The following is an 18,105-nucleotide window of genomic DNA, read 5'->3' on the forward strand; positions in this document are numbered from 1 at the left end:
TTGGTGGAGGATTCTGCATGAAGGCCGTCATCCGACAGTTACACTCGGTGTGCTTTTATTTAAAGTTCCAAAATGCAATTATAAAAATAAAAGATGTCTGCTCTGCATCATTGCTCCTCGATACCTTTCATCTGTTTTATCATTAGTTGTCCTTCGTTATCTCTCCTTTGCCCTCTTTTTGTTTCCTTGCTACTCCTTGCATGCATTTGCCACACTCAAAGCCTAGTTATATGGATAATTAAAGAGACCCAGTGAGGTACGAATCAGAGATACCCACATGACCCAAGCCACATTCTCACTGAGATGGTAAACCTGTTCCTAGTGGGGGCCCACATTACGTATTCCTCCATGTTTTGTTTTGTTTTAAAAAAGAGATTCCCCTGCACATAGAAAACCAGCAGGTCAAGAAAGCTGGGTTAAAGTGCTTCTCCCTGAGATGCTAGCTTTCTATCTGCAGGGATGAATGGATTATATATTTTCTATTTATTTCATCAGCAAAAGCATTCTATCATTAAATCCCTCACACACATAGTCTGACGCAGTACAGCCTGGACACAGGTTGACCATCTTCGCAGTGCAAACTAGGCCACACATGTGCATCAGACAAAAGCCTTTGGATGAGATCATTTTGGCTGAGAGCTGCTGGGGATTTTGTCCCCCCCCCCCCCCGCCGTGGTCGATGGATCCCAGCATGTGTCCATGCCAAGGACAAGGAATTTACAGCTCCTCCAGGTCAGTCATTTTAAGACTTCCGAATGGAATGAGGGAGGATCATACGCTTATGCAATGGGATGGCCCTTTAAAAGGAGGGGGGAAAGGATCCCCTTGGTGCATGCACAGATGCTTTGGGGAGGCCTCGAGCAACAGGCAAAATCACAAAGAGTTTTGAGCAGGGTCGACAAACGTAACCCCATAAACTCTCAAGCTCTAGTTAAACCCGGATTTTGGAGTGAAAAGATGAAGCCCCTGTCGAAAGCAACCCACCGCCTTTAACAGGCTTCAGGCTGAAAGGCTAGTGCAGGAAAGGTCAGTGGTCATTAGAAGGGGATTACAGGGCTGGGTCATGGCTCTTTGACTCCGCAACAATCAGAGAAGCAAGGCAGTCTCTCCCTTGAGGCCCTCGGGCACCGCCCGGGACGTAAAGAGCTTAGCCGAAGGACTGAAGAATTTCAAGGAGAGCAACCACATTAGCGTGAAGGTTGCCTCAACATGTGCCTCCAAGACCATGTTCTCGGACCATGTTCACAGCACCTCTTCCAAGACCACCTAATTTGTCCCCATATTGCTGGTTTTAGACACTGTTCCAAGCAGCCTCCATTCAGTATTGTCTGGCTTAGGGGCATGTGTTTTTGACACCTAGGCTCAAATATATTGGAGCCTGCTCCAGAGAATCAACCGGTCTTTCCCTCTATTGGATTGGGAAGGAAATCTGGTTTCAAAACCCCACTTAAACTTCAGAGAAAGTGTGGTTCAGTAGGCAGAACGTTGAACTAGAAGACACAGATTTCAATCCCTGCTCAGCTATGAAGTTTGTCATGGGCCGGTCACTTAATCTCAACCTACCTCGCAAAGCACTTGTGAGGGTAAAAACGTGGAAGTGAACCATGTACATCACCTTCAGCTGCTTGGAGAAAAGGTGGGATATAACTGTAAACCAGGGTTGGGGAAGTTGTGGCCATCCAAATGGGTTTGGACTACAACCCCCATCAGCCCTAGCAGAATTGCCAAAGGTGAGAGTTGCAGTCCAACATGCCCGTGCTGTAATCCTATATATTAATAACAGACGATCTGCATGCATGCGTCCTCACGTAGCCAAGTTGGAAGCATCCATGACCAAAAAGGAGGTATCAACAGGCTCAAGGAAAGCCTGCAGACATGCAAAAACAGAACAAAACCGAAAAGAGCTTTCGAAAATAAAACCCTATGGAGGAAACTCCCCAAATCTAGAGCCCTGTCAATCAGCAAAACTCAGATGTGCGAATCAGCAAAAGCCAGATTTGTGAGACAATCAGCAAGAACCGGGGATGTACGAATCAGTGAATCCCAGCTAATCAAGGTTTTTTAAATTCCACCTTGAAGCTTATGTTCAACACATGTCCATATCAGATTGGGAACAAACAAGGAATGGATCCTGTAAGAAAACACTAGGTCTACCCTATCCCACGTATGCTAACAAGACTGTATCGGATATGGTCTATTGTGAAATATGCTAGACAATATATAAGCCCTATATGGCTCGGGTCCAGGTTATTTGAAAGACTGTTTTCACCCTTATGAGCCTGCCTGTGCTTTGAGACCTTCTGGAGAGGCCCTTCTTTCAGTCCCACCATCTTCACAGGCGCGCTTGATGGGAACATGGGAGAGGGCCTTCTCGGTGGCTGCTCCAGTGCTCTGGAACTCTCTTCCCAGGGAAGCTAGGCTGGCTCCCTCCTTGATGGGCTTTCGGAAGCAGGAAAAAACTTGTTTCTTCCAACAGGCCTTTGGAGAGTAATTTAGTCCTCCATCTATGTTAATGACTTATAATTTTGTTGTGTATTTTAAATACGTTTTTATTTATTTATTTAATTTTTAATTTCTTTTTCTAGGTTTTACAATGTATGTTTTAAACTTTGTAAGACCGCCTTGAGGCCCAGTATTGGGCAAAAGGCAGGATACAAATAAATATAATAATAATAATAATAATAATAATAATAATAATAATAATAATGGGCAGATCAAAAGGAAAATAGTCCTTTAATAAATCAATGTGAATTATAATATTAAATACCACCTAAACAATAATCATTTGCCTTAATATCCGATGGTTTCATTAACTGTAACAAAAGTAGAATACACTTAAGGCTTTTCCATTTCATATGTGTGTGTTCTACTCTACAATTAATGAAACCATCAGATATTAAGGCAAATGATTAATGTTTAGGTGGAATTTAATGCTATTATAATTCACATTGATTTATTAAAGGGCTATTTTCCTTTTGATCTGCCCCATATTGTCTAGCATATTTTACACTAGACCATATCCGATAAAGTCTTGTTAGCACACATTGGATAGGGTAGACCTCGTGTTTTCTTACAGGATCCGTTCCTTGTTTGCTCCTTCAGTGAGGGCTCCTCCGCTTATTTGTAGCATATCAGATTGGGAACATTTTTTTTTCCATGCATGTTTTCATGTGCGCTTTTCCAAATATATGTATATCTGCATTTTTGAAACGGACACATTTTTCTCCCATGGATTAAAGCATGTGCGCAAGCTTTTTTTTAAATTACGCAATTTTTCAAATGCATTGTGGGTTTTGTTCGGCTATCTGCATTGCAAGCTCAGAAATGTATGGACGGAGACCCCAAATTGCATTTGTGCCTGTGTCCAGTTCCAGGAGGTGCAAAATGAGTATATTTGGGTCAAAATTGAGTGGAAACATATGTCCCATACATCCCTAATCATGCTTTGAGTATGAAGTGAGCATGTTCTGTGGGCACAGAACGCGGATTGAACATTGGAGGAGAGATGGAAACTGGGGTGGTTATAATGGAGTATCCTGCAAAAGGACATAGCTGGCTGGAACCCTGAACCAGAGCACTCCATGCTGCAACACTTTATATAATAATAATAATAATAATAATAATAATAATAATAATAATAATGATGCTCCTCACTGGATAGCCCTTGGTAAGTAATTTGCTGTTTAACCTACCTCAGATGTTTTCTGTTAGGATATCCAAATGGGAAAAAAAATAATTCTTTATGCAGGTTGTATAAAAAGAACATCACTTCATTGTCATTTCACACAAATAAACAGATCTTTATTTTTCCATAAATATACTTCCTTACGACAGTATGTTGTGTGTGTGGGAAATGTACAGAAAGCATTCAGCAGAACTGACCGATTTCAATGGCTGCTGAGTTAATTTGCCACTTGAGAAAAATACTATGGTTTTAAAACACAGCCAAGATGCAAACTTTTCTTCACCAGTTGTGAGAAGGATAAAAAAAACCACCAACCCTCCGTTGTGCCCAAGGGCCCATTTACACAAACATTTCTGCATGTTGAAGTCAGCCTGTGTTGTCTTATAGGGTGGGTTTTGGTGCGCTCACCTCGCACGGTGCGCGATTGCCTCCACAAATGCTCAGCTCACAACTCCGCAGTGCCTTGGTCCGGCCCCCTTCTCAAGAAAAGTTTTATGCCTTATATCAAATTGAACAACCACCTGAACCGAATTCTCAGACATCAACATGACGCCTTATAAGAACTGAGCTTATCACACGTTCTTTTAATCTCTTTCTGGGCTCTCTTTATAATGTTCTTAAAAGCGCATGTAACTGAAGATATTCTCGGTTGAAAACCTAACAAAAAATACTCCATTACTGAAAGGAGAGAGAGAGAGAGAGAGAGAGAGAGAGAGAGAGATTCTCCATTTGCCTTCTTGTCTTATCCAGTAGCACCATCAGGGAAGGACTTTAGGGCAGAGGTCTGGCGTCCCGTTCAACAGAATGAGCAGGAAGACACCCCAATAAATACATAGTGGGTGCCCCATATCACCAAGAGTGGAGAGTCTAAAATTACTCAATTGTATTACTGCCCTTAACTCAAACATCAGTTCATTTTAGCATAAATACCACATCCCAGACTTGTAATAGCCATTCAGATATTGGTAGTATCCTCAAAATTCCTCCACTTAAAACCTATTATTGCCCTGGCTGCTGTTAAAGAGGTGTATAACCATTTCCAGATCCTTCAAACCAACGATCGTCTTAACAACAAGAGTATTGCTAACAGATTTCAAGGTAGCATAGAACCCTGTTAGGTCTTTAATGGCGTCCAAACCTGATGTCCAGTAGGAACAATTTTAGGATGACGCCAATAAATGTGAAGCCAAACTCTCCGGTACTTGTCACCCCTCCAGCGGGTTCTATAAACCAGGGGTGTTAAACCACTTTCAGCCCGAGGGCCGGATTCCATCTCAGAGAAGCTTTCGGGGGGGCGCATTCCAGTGGTGGGCGGAGCCAAAGGCAAAGGGGGGTGGGACAAAATGCCAAAAAGTGCCAGCTTCTTGTAGTTTAAAAGCTCTAATAAGAGATGTCAGAGTAATCTGTAATGGGTTAAATTGAGTTTGGATGCCTATGAATCTACCGCATGGATTCAGCAGCGGACTGGATTTCTCCAAGTCCTGTGGATTCTGAGGACTTGCTGGTTGTTGTTGTTTTAAAGTTGAGGGAGCTTTGTGCAAATCCGCACTTGCGCTAATGCGTTCCTGCAAGTGAAATGAAATTCCTGTACAACCCTCCCCTCAAAAAATCCGATCTGTCAATGAGCAGACAACAGGACAAAATATGGCTGACAACCCACAAAGAGGGAATGGATTGAACAATAGCCATACATCCCTCGCTCTAACTGCTGGAAACTAAATCTTGGGAGAGAGATTTCAACCTTTTAGAATGGGTGGGGGGAGGAAACCCACACGCAAAAGCCAGGAAACCACCTAATGATTGGCAGCCAGGGAAAGGGGGTTGGGCCAGAGGAGTGTCCATCTTGGGAATCCAGGATAGCCAAACTGGGATCCCAGACCAGATTTGTTCAACACCCCTGCATTAAATGTTGCATACATTCAGCTCAGCTGAGAGAAGGACCATCTATACAAGAACTTGCAACATTCAAGCCACTTTTCAACACCTTTTTTAGTACATGGAGAGTCCAAAGCCAGCCATGTGCTGAATACGCTTCAGAGCAGTTCAACGCACTGAAATCCAAAGATGGAGGAAGTCACTTCATATTGACTTTTACATGTAAACAAAACTCACATGGCAGCAGACAGCCCCAGAACAAACATTACCCCCAAAGGTCCTAAAATGGGGTCATGGACACAAAAGCTTTCCTCCCCCCACCAAAAAAATTTTTTTTCACATGCCTTCGCTTGCCGGTATGGTCACGATCATTAAAGGGCATGTGTCCCATTCCAGCCATATGATGTGGAGATGTGAGGTCCAATGGCATTCCTGCACACATGGAAACAAATGATGCAGGTCAAGGCCACCACGCCGCATATGGAGCTGGGCCATAACCCACAACCTCCCTCCTCTGAAAAAGCAGCTAGGGTGGCCTTCATGGAGCTACTCAATGAGTAAATGACTCCCAGGTTGCAGCTCTTAACAGCAGTGTCCCAGACATCAAAGCGTTAACATGTGGGGAGCGCGCGGGACGGAGAAGCTCACGTCCATCACACTCCACCCAGTTCCAGACAGATAAGCAGACGTAACATTTGTTAAGCTCGTAAGAGGGACAAGAGACTGGATTGAGACACAACTGATTGCACCGTATACTCTACTGCTAAAATAACGTCCTAGGTTCTAGCCTACGTTACCACACATTCACCGAACAGAGAACACACAGGGGAGGGGGAGACTTGACGTCTTCAGACACAATGGCTCACAGACATGTGCTAGTAAGGTGTAGTAGAGATGACTGAAAAGCTCCCAGGCAGCTCAGTATTTTCACTGCTAACCCATCTGTGACCTGCGCTAGGCTATAACGTAAGCAGGCAACAAAGGGGATCTGAGATGGGAAACCTTTGGAACAGTTTCCACCCTCCTCCAATGGCGACGTAAGGGCCGTCGGTGTGGGTACAGCAGCAGGACGCCCTGCAGGGCTGTGGCGGTCAGCGATCCTGAGAAAAGAAACGATGGGATGCATGAATCAAAGGGGGCCGAGGCACGGATTGGAGATGCAACCACCTCGTTCCCGGCGGCCGGAACCATGGCTGTCAGTTCCGTGGTGATGATGCGCAAAGTCGTGTGGGGTGACGGGTCTCATGTCTGTATCCGCCGGGGCGTTTGTCCGCAGCGCCGGTGTCCTCACGTCACCTCCAGGGAGGCCGGAGAGACGCGGTCGCACTCAGCCCGCGAGCGGAGGCTGTGCCACTGCTCCACGGAGGTGCGGTGTGAGTTGAGCATCCGGCGCCAGTGTTTGGATTCCGGGGAGCCCGTGGAGTACTGGCCGATGACGATTCTCCCGACAAAGTCGTTGCTGCTTTTGACGTTGTGGCCGTAGACTGAGGGCAAGAAAAAGAAGAGAGGGGTGGGTGGAAAAAGAAAAAGGAAGACGGAAAGCAAGGCAAATCTCACTCTGGGGGGGTCGGGTCTGGCCTGAATTCCTAAAGAGAGTTTCCTGCTCTTTCAAAGAAAGCAGTTGATGCTGGTTGAAATGGGCAGGACCGGCAGAGCTGCGGAAATCATGCCAGAGAAACCGGAAGCTTATTTTTTAAGTCAACAGATCCGTATGAAGATCAATCTCACAGTAATTTTATCCCAGTACCAGGAAAGGTTGCAGCGAAACAAAGAGAAGCAAAGAGAGACAATGCTGTCTAAGGCTGGGCACTGAAAAACAACAACAACAACCCACTTCAGAGGCCGATTTGGAGCTCCCGAGTCACCTCCAATTGACATCAGCCCAATTCAGACCCCATCCGGCCTGCTTTGGATCCAGATCCTAATCAAGGCTTGGGCATCTGAATCATTCAGGTGTCCGTTCTTTGGGGCGCTAGGCTGATCTGGAGACTGTTGGACTCCCCCCGCACTTGCTCCCCAAACCCAGAAAGCTCCTGCCCCTGCCTGCCAAGCCGCGAGACTTACCGGACCCATCCTCCATGCAAGCCACCATTTTTACAGAAGACGGGGGGCTCTGTATTTTCATAGATCTAATGTTGCGCACAGTGGCAGCTGTAAAGGGCCATTTACGGAAATGGACCTTTACTGCCGCCATTGTGTACAATCTTAGATGTGGTGTGGTGACCTTCTGTTGGTTGTGAACTTTGTTTTTCCTCACCCTCACGCTGTTCTTATAAGCATTTCGTGTACTTTTGCTGCCACCTCTATCTCATGTGTGCTATGTAAGGATCAATATTTGGAGAATGAGTTCCCCGTTCATATACAGTAGTCTTCCCCAACCAACTGGGGCAAAAACAGGAAGGGGCCGTAGATCTTCTGCAATGGATGAGAGTATCTCCTACCCTCAATTCAGCCCCCTGCACCCCAATTCTCCCCCAATTAAATGGAGTAACATCTAACACAGGTCAGAAGGTAGATGTTCCGCCTCGATCAAAACCTGCCTCAATCAAAATGGAGAAGCGGGCAAGAAATAAATTTATTAATTATTATTATTCATTAATTTGGGCCATCCTAGCAGGAGCTTATGGGAGTTGAATTCGAAAGCATCTGGAGATGCTGGTTAATGTAGTGTCTCCTTAACCTCTGCTAAGGGACCAAATTGGGCACTCCTGGGATTTCCAGAGGGATTTCCTCTGGAAATTGCTAGGTGGTTACCCATCTTTTGTGCGGTTTTCCTCTCACTGCAGAAGGTCAAAATGCTCTCCTAAGGCTTAGTTGCTGGTAGTACAAGCTTGAAGCTAAACTAGGCAAGTATTTCTGGTATTTTGGCTCCACCCCCCTTTGCCTTTGGTCCCGCCCACCTCTTGGATGCACACATCCCCAATGGAATTGGGCCCTTGGCCTGAAAGAGGTTCTGTAGCCCCGGTCTTAAAGGAGCCATGCTTTTACTTGTAGCCTACTACATTGCAAGCCCTCCAGAGTCTCTGGGTGATTGTGATTTCAAGGTGCTGGGGATGACAGCTGGGAGAGGGGCAGGCATTTTGTCCATAAAAGCCATCCCCTCCCGTTTATTCCTCCCTGAACTGGGACCCCTGGTTCAGCCCAACTATACAAATCATCCACGAGAACCCAGCATTTTGGGTCCAGACCCAGGGTTGTCTCTTCTTCCTCTTTCAATCTGTGTTTGATTCAAGTTCAGTCACACTCAAGCAACATGGCAGCCATGCAAAATAAAACATTAAAAGTAAGTAATTCTCTCCCATAATGATGCAAGGTGTATGATCCATCTACTTGCAACAGGTAAGTGGGTTGAAAGAAATCCAAAGCTCTCTCTCTGTGTGTGTGTGTTTCTTTTCTAAAGAGCAAATGCTATTCTTACAATCCCTCGTTTCCCCAATTTCTGCCAAGAGATGAAGTCATTTGAGTGATAATTATCACTGCTCTTGATCTGCTGAAAACCATCAGGCGCATAGCAGGCTATGCAGCACCATGACTACAAAGCATTCATTTTTGGTCATTATCGTTCAACATGCTAGTTTTTGTTGTTGTTGTTTTAAAAAAAACAACCTTCTGGGGGAAATAATAATCACAGGGTACTTTTAACACACACACACAGACAGCCAACATTGCTAAAAATGTTACTCCATTATGTACAAGAAAGCCTCCCATGGGGATAGAAATGATCAGGTTTGGAGAAGCAAAACAATGTGTGGGAGGTCTCTGAAAGGACATTGGATAAATCCCTTTGGGACATTAACAACAACAACAACAACGAAGGATTTTGCTTTTTTATTTTTAAATAATTTCTAGGATTCTAACTGCTGCTTTTTAACTCGGCCTATTGAGGCAAACTGCACGTATTGGGGAACGCCGTGTCACCGTTCCCTCTCTATCTGATGATCAGGCGTTAAGTGACAATGCTTATGCAGCTAAAACGGCATCACCCACCCACACAAAAGGGAGGGATCAACAGGCTTGGGGGGGGGGAGGGGGACACCACACAGTTTGCAGAAGGAGAAAAATATCTTTGGTGGGGGAACCCTAAAGGGGAGGCGAGGAAACCCTCCAAAACTGCCCCATAAGGACTGAGCATGCTCAGTGACCATGGAATGTTGAGTGATCATGGGGCAGGGGGGAGGGATGGCTGGAGTCCTGGATAGCAGTGTCCCGTGTGTGTGTGTGTGTGTGTTTACTGTAGTTGGAAGCATTTTTAATTCTGTTTCAATGTTATCCTAACCTCTCGTTTGGATTACTGCAATGCGTTATACGTGGGGCTGCCTTTGAAAACGGTCTGGAAACTTCAACTGGTACAAAACAGGGCAGCACGGTTACTAACAGGGACTGGCCGATGAGACCACATCACGCCAGTCCTTTTCCAGCTTCATTGGCTGCCAGTCCAGGTCCGGGCCCGATTCAAAGTGCTGGTATTAACATTTAAAGCCCTAAACGGCTTGGGGCCAGGCTATCTGAAGGAACACCTCCTCCCGTATGTACCTGCCCGGATCCTAAGGTCATCCTCAGGGGTCCTTCTCCACTGCCAAAGGAAGTGAGGCAGGTGGCTACCAGGAGGAGGGCCTTCTCTGCTGTGGCACCCCGGCTGTGGAATGAGCTCCCTAAGGAGGTTCGCTTGGCACCTACATTATATGCTTTCAGACGCCAGGTGAAGACCTTTTTATTCTCCCAGCATTTTAACAGTCTATAAATAAATTTTAACTTGGTGTTTTAAATTTGTAATTTTGCATTGCTGCTGTTTTTATCTGGTTGAGCTTTTATATTGTATTTTATAGTATGGTTTTATACTGTTGTTTTATACTTTGAATGTTTTTAATTTTTGTGAACCGCCCAGAGAGCTCTGGCTATTGGGCGGTATAGAAATGTAATAAATAAATAAATAAATAAATATTGTATTTTTAATATTGTGAACTGCTGTGGCTAGAGTGTTGGACTGGGAGTCTGGAGATCTGGGTTCTAGTCCCCACTCGGCTATGGAAGCCCACTGGGTGACTTTGGGCCAGTCACAAACTCTCAGCCCAGCCTACCTCACAGGGTTGTTGTTGTGAGGAGAAAATGGAGAAGAGGAGGCTTATGTACGCCGCCTTGGCTTCCTTGCAGGAAAAAAGGCAGGATATAAATGCAATAATAAAATAATAAATAATAAGTAATATATAAATGCCACAGCTAAATACATACAATGACCCTCCAAGGAAACCAAGGGCAATGGTACAGAGCACATTAAAGTTCTCTTCGTCTTGCATTAGTGTCAAAATGCCATCTGTCGTGTTGATCACAGAGGGCACCTGGAGAATGCGGAGGCTGGAGACTCCCATGTCAAGAGGTGGTGAATCTGCTCTGGGATTCAGTCCGAACCAGTCAAAACTCTAAAAGAGCTATCTCAAATGCCAGGCCTGTTTCGAGAACAGGGTTCAGCATCTTGGACAGCCCTGTCAGAATTCTGACTCATCATTGGCTGTGCGAACAAGGGGTGATGGGAGCTGTGGGCTGAAACAGCTGGAGGATCAGATGGCGGCCATCTTTGTTGAAGGGTTAACTCAATAGCATAGGTCAGGATTGGGTGACTGCAGACCTCGGCCTAATTTCTAAAGCTCTGTGCAAGAAATCGACTTCTCGCAAGTGCAATCTGTCCTTGCCCGGGAGGGAAGGAGGGGAGAAAAAAAGGGCACAGCAGAAAGAATGACAGGACCAGAAAGAGAAAAGAGGCTGTTCCACCCACTTTTGGTTCTAGCCCCACCCACTGCTGGCTTCAGCCCCGCCCACCAGCAGCTCACCCACCCCAACAGATTACACCCAGAGAAAAACAGTTCCCATCCCTAGCATATGTAAAACTCACTGAAGGCTGAAAGTGCAAATTCTGGTTATTACCCCAAATCCAATCCTTGCCTTTAAAAACAAACAAAGCCAAGAATAATTCAGGTCTCCCTTCAATCTAACACCGCACAAACGTGCTCTCTGCACATGAACATCCTGACGTGTGTTCCCAAAGGTTTTCCTTTCACAGAGAGTGTTTTCCCTTTTACATATTTCAAAAGCCGTTCAATAATTAACCGTCTTTTGCCGGCGTGAACCACTAGCACCCGGCTTATGATACGAAAGTTGGTTGCTACTCTGAAACGCCAATGAAGAGAATGATGTGCCACTGTCTTTGTGGCTTTCATTGAACTAAGACAATACAGCATTAGGACCTGAGCTAAATGTTGGGAAGGTAAAACAACAAGTGAGAAATTACTTCCGTTTGCAATGTGAAGTTACCAACGCACGATTTACACTACTGCTTTATAACAGTATTGAAGTGCACTGACAACTGTTGGGGCCCGTGACACATTCCATATACCATTTTCAAACCGCTTTCGTGCTTGGTGTAGATCTGGCCCCCCCAATCTAAACGTGAACCGCAACACCATTTGCCAATGAAGTCTGCATACCCCCAGAGTTTGCAATGTGGTTTGCAAAAACAAATGCGTACCCAAAACTGTGTATGTTTCAACAATCAAAAATGGGAAGAAAAAGAATGGTATTTCCTCCCCACCATCCAAAATACAGATATTCTGTATATTTCTGGAAAGCTGCACAAAAATGCTTTATTCGGCTTACATTTGAAAAAGTATACACAAAGATGTGTACATTTCAGGGAAATGGACACCAAAAGGAGGGTATTAAAAAAGAAGAAGTTTCATGTAGACCAGCCTTCCTCAACCTGGGGCGCTCCAGATGTGTTGGACTACAACTCCCAGAATGCCCCAGCCAAATGGCTGGGGCATTCTGGGAGATGCAGTCCAACACATCTGGAGTGCCCCAGGTTGAGGAAGGCTGATGTAGACTAAGAGAGAGAGAGAGAGAGATCGCAATCAAACATAGAATTGGGAGAGAATAAACTTAGTATTTTGAACTCTATGAACACAGTGGAACTGAAAACTTTTTAAAACACATACACACAGCGCAGCAACAGGCAGCAGAAAATAACACATCTTGAAGCTGGAAGGGTAATAACAGGAAGGTGCAAAATCTTGTAGTTCAACATTCTGCCAGAGGATGGTATTTACAACGCAGGATGCAGCTACAACAGCTTCCCTGACAGATGGCCGGCCATCTTTGGCATAAATGCCTCCAGCCCACCACTACCCAGGGCAGTCTTGTTCCATTGTCAGGCATCTCCTACCAGTCGGAAGCTTCTGCTAAGATCAAGCCAAAAGCTGCATCTTTGCAAATTCCACCCACTAATTCTACTCCTGTGCTTTGGCGCGATAGAGAAAAAGTTTGTTCCTTCTTCTCTGCGTACAGGATCCTCCTCCTCTCCATTTTATCCTCACCACACAACCCTGTAAGGTAGGTTAGGCTGAGAGCCAGGGACTGGCCCAAAGTCACCCAGTGGGTTTCCATGGCTGAGTAGGGACTAGAAACCGGATCTCCTGACTCCCAGTCCAACACTAACAAATGGCTCTTCAGATATTTGAAACCACTACCATGACTCCCCTTAACCTTCTCTTCTCCAGGCTAAATATTGGTCTTTCAACTGTTCCTCATTGGACCTGGTTCATACAGGAGTAGGAAGTCTTTCATCGAATCATAGAATAGGAGAGTTGGAAGGGGCCTACAAGGCCATAGAGTCCAACCCTCAGATCAGTGCACGAATCCACCTTAAAACATCCCTGATAAATGGTTGTCCAGCTGCCTCTTGAAGGCCTCTAGTGTGGGAGAGCCCACAACCTCCCTAGGTAACTGGTTCCATAGTCGTACTGTTCTAACAGTCAGGAAGTTTTTCCTGACGTCCAGCCGGAATCTGGCTTCCTGTAACTTCAGCCCGTTATTCCGTGTCCTGCGCTCTGGGATGATAGAAAAGAGATCCTGGCCCTCCTCTGTGTGACAACCATTCAAGTATTTGAAGAGTGCTCTCATATCTCCCATCAGGCTTCTCTTCTCCAGGCTAAACATGCCCAGTTCTTTCAGATAACAGCTTCCCATTTATAGGTCAAAAGCAGCGCTCCGAATTGCTCCTGGAAACAATGTGGATCTAGTGGATGGCAGAATCAAACCTGGATGTCATTGGGACATGAATGACATTGGCCAGGTTACAGTGGTTCCCCACCCCCCACCCACCCCATCATCCCCAGGAAGGACTACAACCGGTGCACAACCATATTTGGTAAAAAGTGCAATGCATCCATAGGCATCACTTGAACACCTTCAATTTTGTGAGCCTCGCTTTAAAAAAAAAAAAAACACCAGAAAGAAAGATGAGAGTTTGTTTGTTTTTAAAAAAGTAATTTTCTATTCTTCACTGCTTGAAAAGATTGAAAATGTGTAATCTTAAGAGGCTCAGAGATCCAAGGGGAAATAAACCAAACCTGTGGTTTATTAAGTTTTAATACATCATGGCTTGATGCATTGGATTTGCAGACGGCTTTTTTGGGAGCTGGATGACGCATTGACACAGCAGTTCTCTCAAAGGATTCAGAAATGTATTTGGTGACATTCTGAACTGCGCCGTTGCCATGCAAGGAGACACTGATATATGTTTTATGCTTTTCCCTGCCGTAAATGAGGGGACATTCCAGGGCAATGTTAAAGCGGTCGTCGTGGGAGCTTGGAGAGTACTTCTATTTACAGATGTATAACTGAGCAAGAATTTCAGGGGATCAGACTGGGAACCCAAAGGAGAATTCTTATATACAGCCAGCAGTGCTCCTACTGGGCCCCCAGGTCACCTGATCCAGGACAAATGAGAGGAAGTGCTTCTTCACACAGCACATAGTTAAATTACGAAACTCACTACCACCAGATGTGGTGATGGCCATCAGTTTGGATGGCTTTAAAAGGGGGCTGGATAAATTCCTGGAGGAGGCGGCTATCCGTGGCTACTAGCCCTGATGGCTAAGTGCTACCTCCAGTATTCGAAGCAGTAAGCCTGTATGCACCAGTTGCTGGGGAACATGGGTGGGAGGGGGCTGTTGCACCATGTCCTGATTTAGGAGAATTCCAAACTATAATCAAGTATGTATCTGTGGAGATGGTAACATCGAAACCATTGCCCACGTGCTGCTATTTTGCTCTTTGTACAGAAATACTCGTGAAGAATTAATAACCCCCTTATTATCGCCTTATCCAGGGTGTTCAACTGATTATTATGTGAACTTTCTTCCTGAGGATTGCAACAGGATGGTTACAGCAAAAACTGCGAAATTTTTAGCAACTGCTATTAAAATGAAGGCTGCAATTGCACCCTGAGTTTTAAATTATATTATTTTAGCCTTAACTGTATTTAATGTTTTATTTGCTTGGAGATACTGAGTTTTATATGTTAAGGACTTTGTTTTTTCTTGAACTTTGGACATTTATTGCCTTATGTTCAGTTAATTGTTCTAAATTGCAACAGCCAATGGCTTGGTGCAAATAAGATTTGATTTGATTTGATTTGATTTGAACACCATGTCCTGCTTGTTCATCCCTGGCCAATGGCTGGTTGGCCACTGTGTGAACAGAGTGCTGGACTAGATGGACCCTAGGTCTGATCCAGCATGGCCTTCTTATGTTCTTATGATCCATTCTGGGCTGACTGGCTGCCATTTCCTCCCAGGGAGGGGGCACTGTGGAGCAGAAAGGCTTAAGTCCCTTACTCCTCCCACCTGTAAACTGTCCCAATAGATGCAGGGGTCCACCGCTGAAGACCACCTTGTTCGATCCCCAGGGGACAAGGACCGCAGGCATTGAGTCTGCACAGAGAACACTGTTGAGGCCACTGCTGGGTTTACCAACAGGTAGGCTGGGTGCCTGCCTTGGACCTCAAAAAGACCTGCAGCTTTCTAAACCAAACCCAAGCGAAAACAAGCCAATGGATAGCTGAATCAAGGCCTCTTAATAAAACCCAACTGGTTACAACAGCTGGTGATTTTTCAGTGCTGAAGACGAGAGGGGAAGACGGCTCAGGAAGGTTCAATTTTTCTCTTGCGCACAGTAAGGCCATCCGCGAGATTGCAGGAACAATTCCAGCCTTCTGCACCCGGTGCAGCGTACTCAAGATGGTACACGCAGCGTTCCAATTAATTATAGCCTTTCCTGCACAGGAACATTTCTGTACATGACGGGTGAGATCCAAATTGCTGATGAGCAACACTTTGGTTATGAAATGTTTGGAAACAAGCTAATGGGTTCAATTTCAGCGGCTCGTCTCAACCGTAACATCTGTCTCTACCATGCAAGAAACGAAAGGGAACGGTGTCGTTTCCCTCGCCCACTTTCAACCGCTCTTCTATGGAGACGCCGAAATGGTACAAAAGAAAAGAATGAGAATAATTCTACAGCTGTCACATAGGCTCTGTTCGAACACCATAAGCAGCAGTGTAGCTTTGTTCAGCCACGTTGGGGAAGAAGGCTGTGTTAACTGAACGTCCATCTTTGAAAAGATACTTCATCCTGAAACACAGGGGTCAAAAGAGCTTGGCTCAGCTTCGTAGCCAGGCATGACTGGCTTCTGCCATGGCTCTAAGCCCTCCAGAAGCAGAGGACAAGGGGTTCTGACATGATATTGAGCTCAAAGCTGAGCATCAATGTGTACTGGGTGTGTGTGAAGCTCTCCTCAGGTGAGGAGGTGGATGGATGGGTCTCCTCTCCAGCATGTTAAGTTTAAGATGCTGAGAAAGATCAGGGTTCTAGATCAGAGGTCTAGAAACAAAGCCCTATGAAGAGAGACTGAAAGAACTGGGCATGTTTAGCCTGGAGAAGAGAAGATTGAGGGGAGACATGATAGCACTCTTCAAATACTTAAAAGGTTGTCACACAGAGGAGGGCCAGGATCTCTTCTCGATCCTCCCAGAGTGCAGGACACGGAATAACGGGCTCAAGTTAAAGGAAGCCGGATTCCAGCTGGACATCAGGAAAAACTTCCTGACTGTTAGAGCAGTACGACGGTGGAATCAGTTACCTAGGGAGGTTGTGGGCTCTCCCACACTAGAAGCCTTCAAGAGGCAGCTGGACAAGCATCTGTCAGGGATGCTTTAGGGTGGATTCCTGCATTGAGCGGGGGGGGGGGGGTTGGAATTGATGGCCTTATAGGCGCCTTCCAACTCTGCTATTCTATGATTCTATGAAAGCAGCCTCACAGGTCTCCAAGGGGTTGGCTGAGGCATGCCGGGACCTCTCATGAGGGCAAGAGACTGGGCCTGTTCAGGCGACATGCCTGAACAGGCCACTAACCCTTTCGCACCAAAGGGTTAGTGAGCATTTTTAAACCATGGTTATGCAGCCACCATGGTTAGGAATGGCTCACACAACACGGCAAGTCATGGTTCACATGACATGCTAAGCCATAATGTTTAGCTCAGAATGCTTAACCACCGTGGCTCAGCGTGTCTTCGGAACAGGGTCGCTGTGAGGCCTACAAATAAATTGACTAAGGGCACAATGCTACACATGTTTAGACAGGGGGGGAAATCTTACAGCTCCCAGCAGCCCCCATCTAGCACTGCTGCTGGGGAATGCTGGGAGAGGCAATAAGCCTATACACTAGTCACTGAGGAACATGGATGGGAGAGTGCTGTGGCACCATGTCCTGCTTGTGGGTTCCTGGTCAACAGCTGGTTGGCCACTGTGTGAGCAAAGTGATGGACTAGATCAGCCTTCCTCAACCTGGGGCGGCTGGGATACCCGGCTGGGGCATTCTGGGAGGTGCAGTCCAACACATCTGGAGCGCCCCAGGTTGAGGAAGGCTGGACTACATGGACCCTTGGTCTGATCCAGCATCAGGGCTCTTCTGATGTTCTTCGTAGGACTTTGTCTAAAAATGCATAAGATTGCACCCTATGTTTTCTTTAAGCCACAGAAGTGTGGCAGGTGGCTACTAGGAGCAGGGCTTTCTCTGCTGTGGCACCCCAGCTGTGGAACGAGATCCCCAGAGAGGTTCAGTTGGTGCCTACACTGTATTCCTTCCATCGCCAGCTGAAGACCTTTTTATTTTCTCAGTATTGTAACACTTATTAACTTAAATTTAAAATTTGCAGTTTTAATTCCACTTTTTAACCTATATCAATTTTTGCTGTGTGGTTTTATCCTGGCTGTGCTTTTTATATTGTATTTTGTATTTGTGTTTTTAGATTGTTGGTTGTTTTTAATGCTCTTCATGATTTTAATTTTTGTGAACCGCCCAGAGAGCTTCGGCTATTGGGCGGTATGAAAATGTAATAAATAAATAAAAAATAAAATAATGATTGCATGACAGGGCTAGTAGGAAACCCCATGTGAAAGAGATGGGCAAACCTACCTGTAAAGACTAAGCTTGCACTTTCAAGTTCTTCTTGCGGGACCTTGAAGCTGAAAGACTCGTTGTAAAAAGGATCAATCGTAGCCTTCATGCAAGAGGTCTTCTTGGTCTTTGCCAGTTTTAAGCCATGAACAAGCTGGATTTTCACAAAGGGATCTGGATGGAAAACTACACAGTTACAACTTCGCAAGGGAAATTTGGTTCATCAAAAATCACAGCTCCTACAAAAGAAATCTAT

General features: G+C 45.5%; 1 protein-coding gene across 1 annotated transcript in view; it reads right to left on the minus strand.

Moving 5' to 3' along the window:
• Positions 1-6,847: 6,847 nt before the first annotated feature.
• Positions 6,848-18,105, minus strand: part of SYT17 (synaptotagmin 17) — a 53,092-nt gene continuing 41,834 nt past the window's right edge. Inside the window, exons 7-8 of the mRNA XM_063143472.1 lie at positions 17,868-18,023; positions 6,848-7,044 (exon numbers count right to left, since the gene is read on the minus strand). Of these exons, the coding sequence (XP_062999542.1) occupies positions 6,848-7,044; positions 17,868-18,023 (353 nt within the window). The remainder of the gene's footprint in view (positions 7,045-17,867; positions 18,024-18,105) is intronic.

This window comes from Elgaria multicarinata, chromosome 17, assembly GCF_023053635.1.
Source record: "Elgaria multicarinata webbii isolate HBS135686 ecotype San Diego chromosome 17, rElgMul1.1.pri, whole genome shotgun sequence".
Lineage (NCBI taxonomy): Eukaryota > Metazoa > Chordata > Lepidosauria > Squamata > Anguidae > Elgaria > Elgaria multicarinata.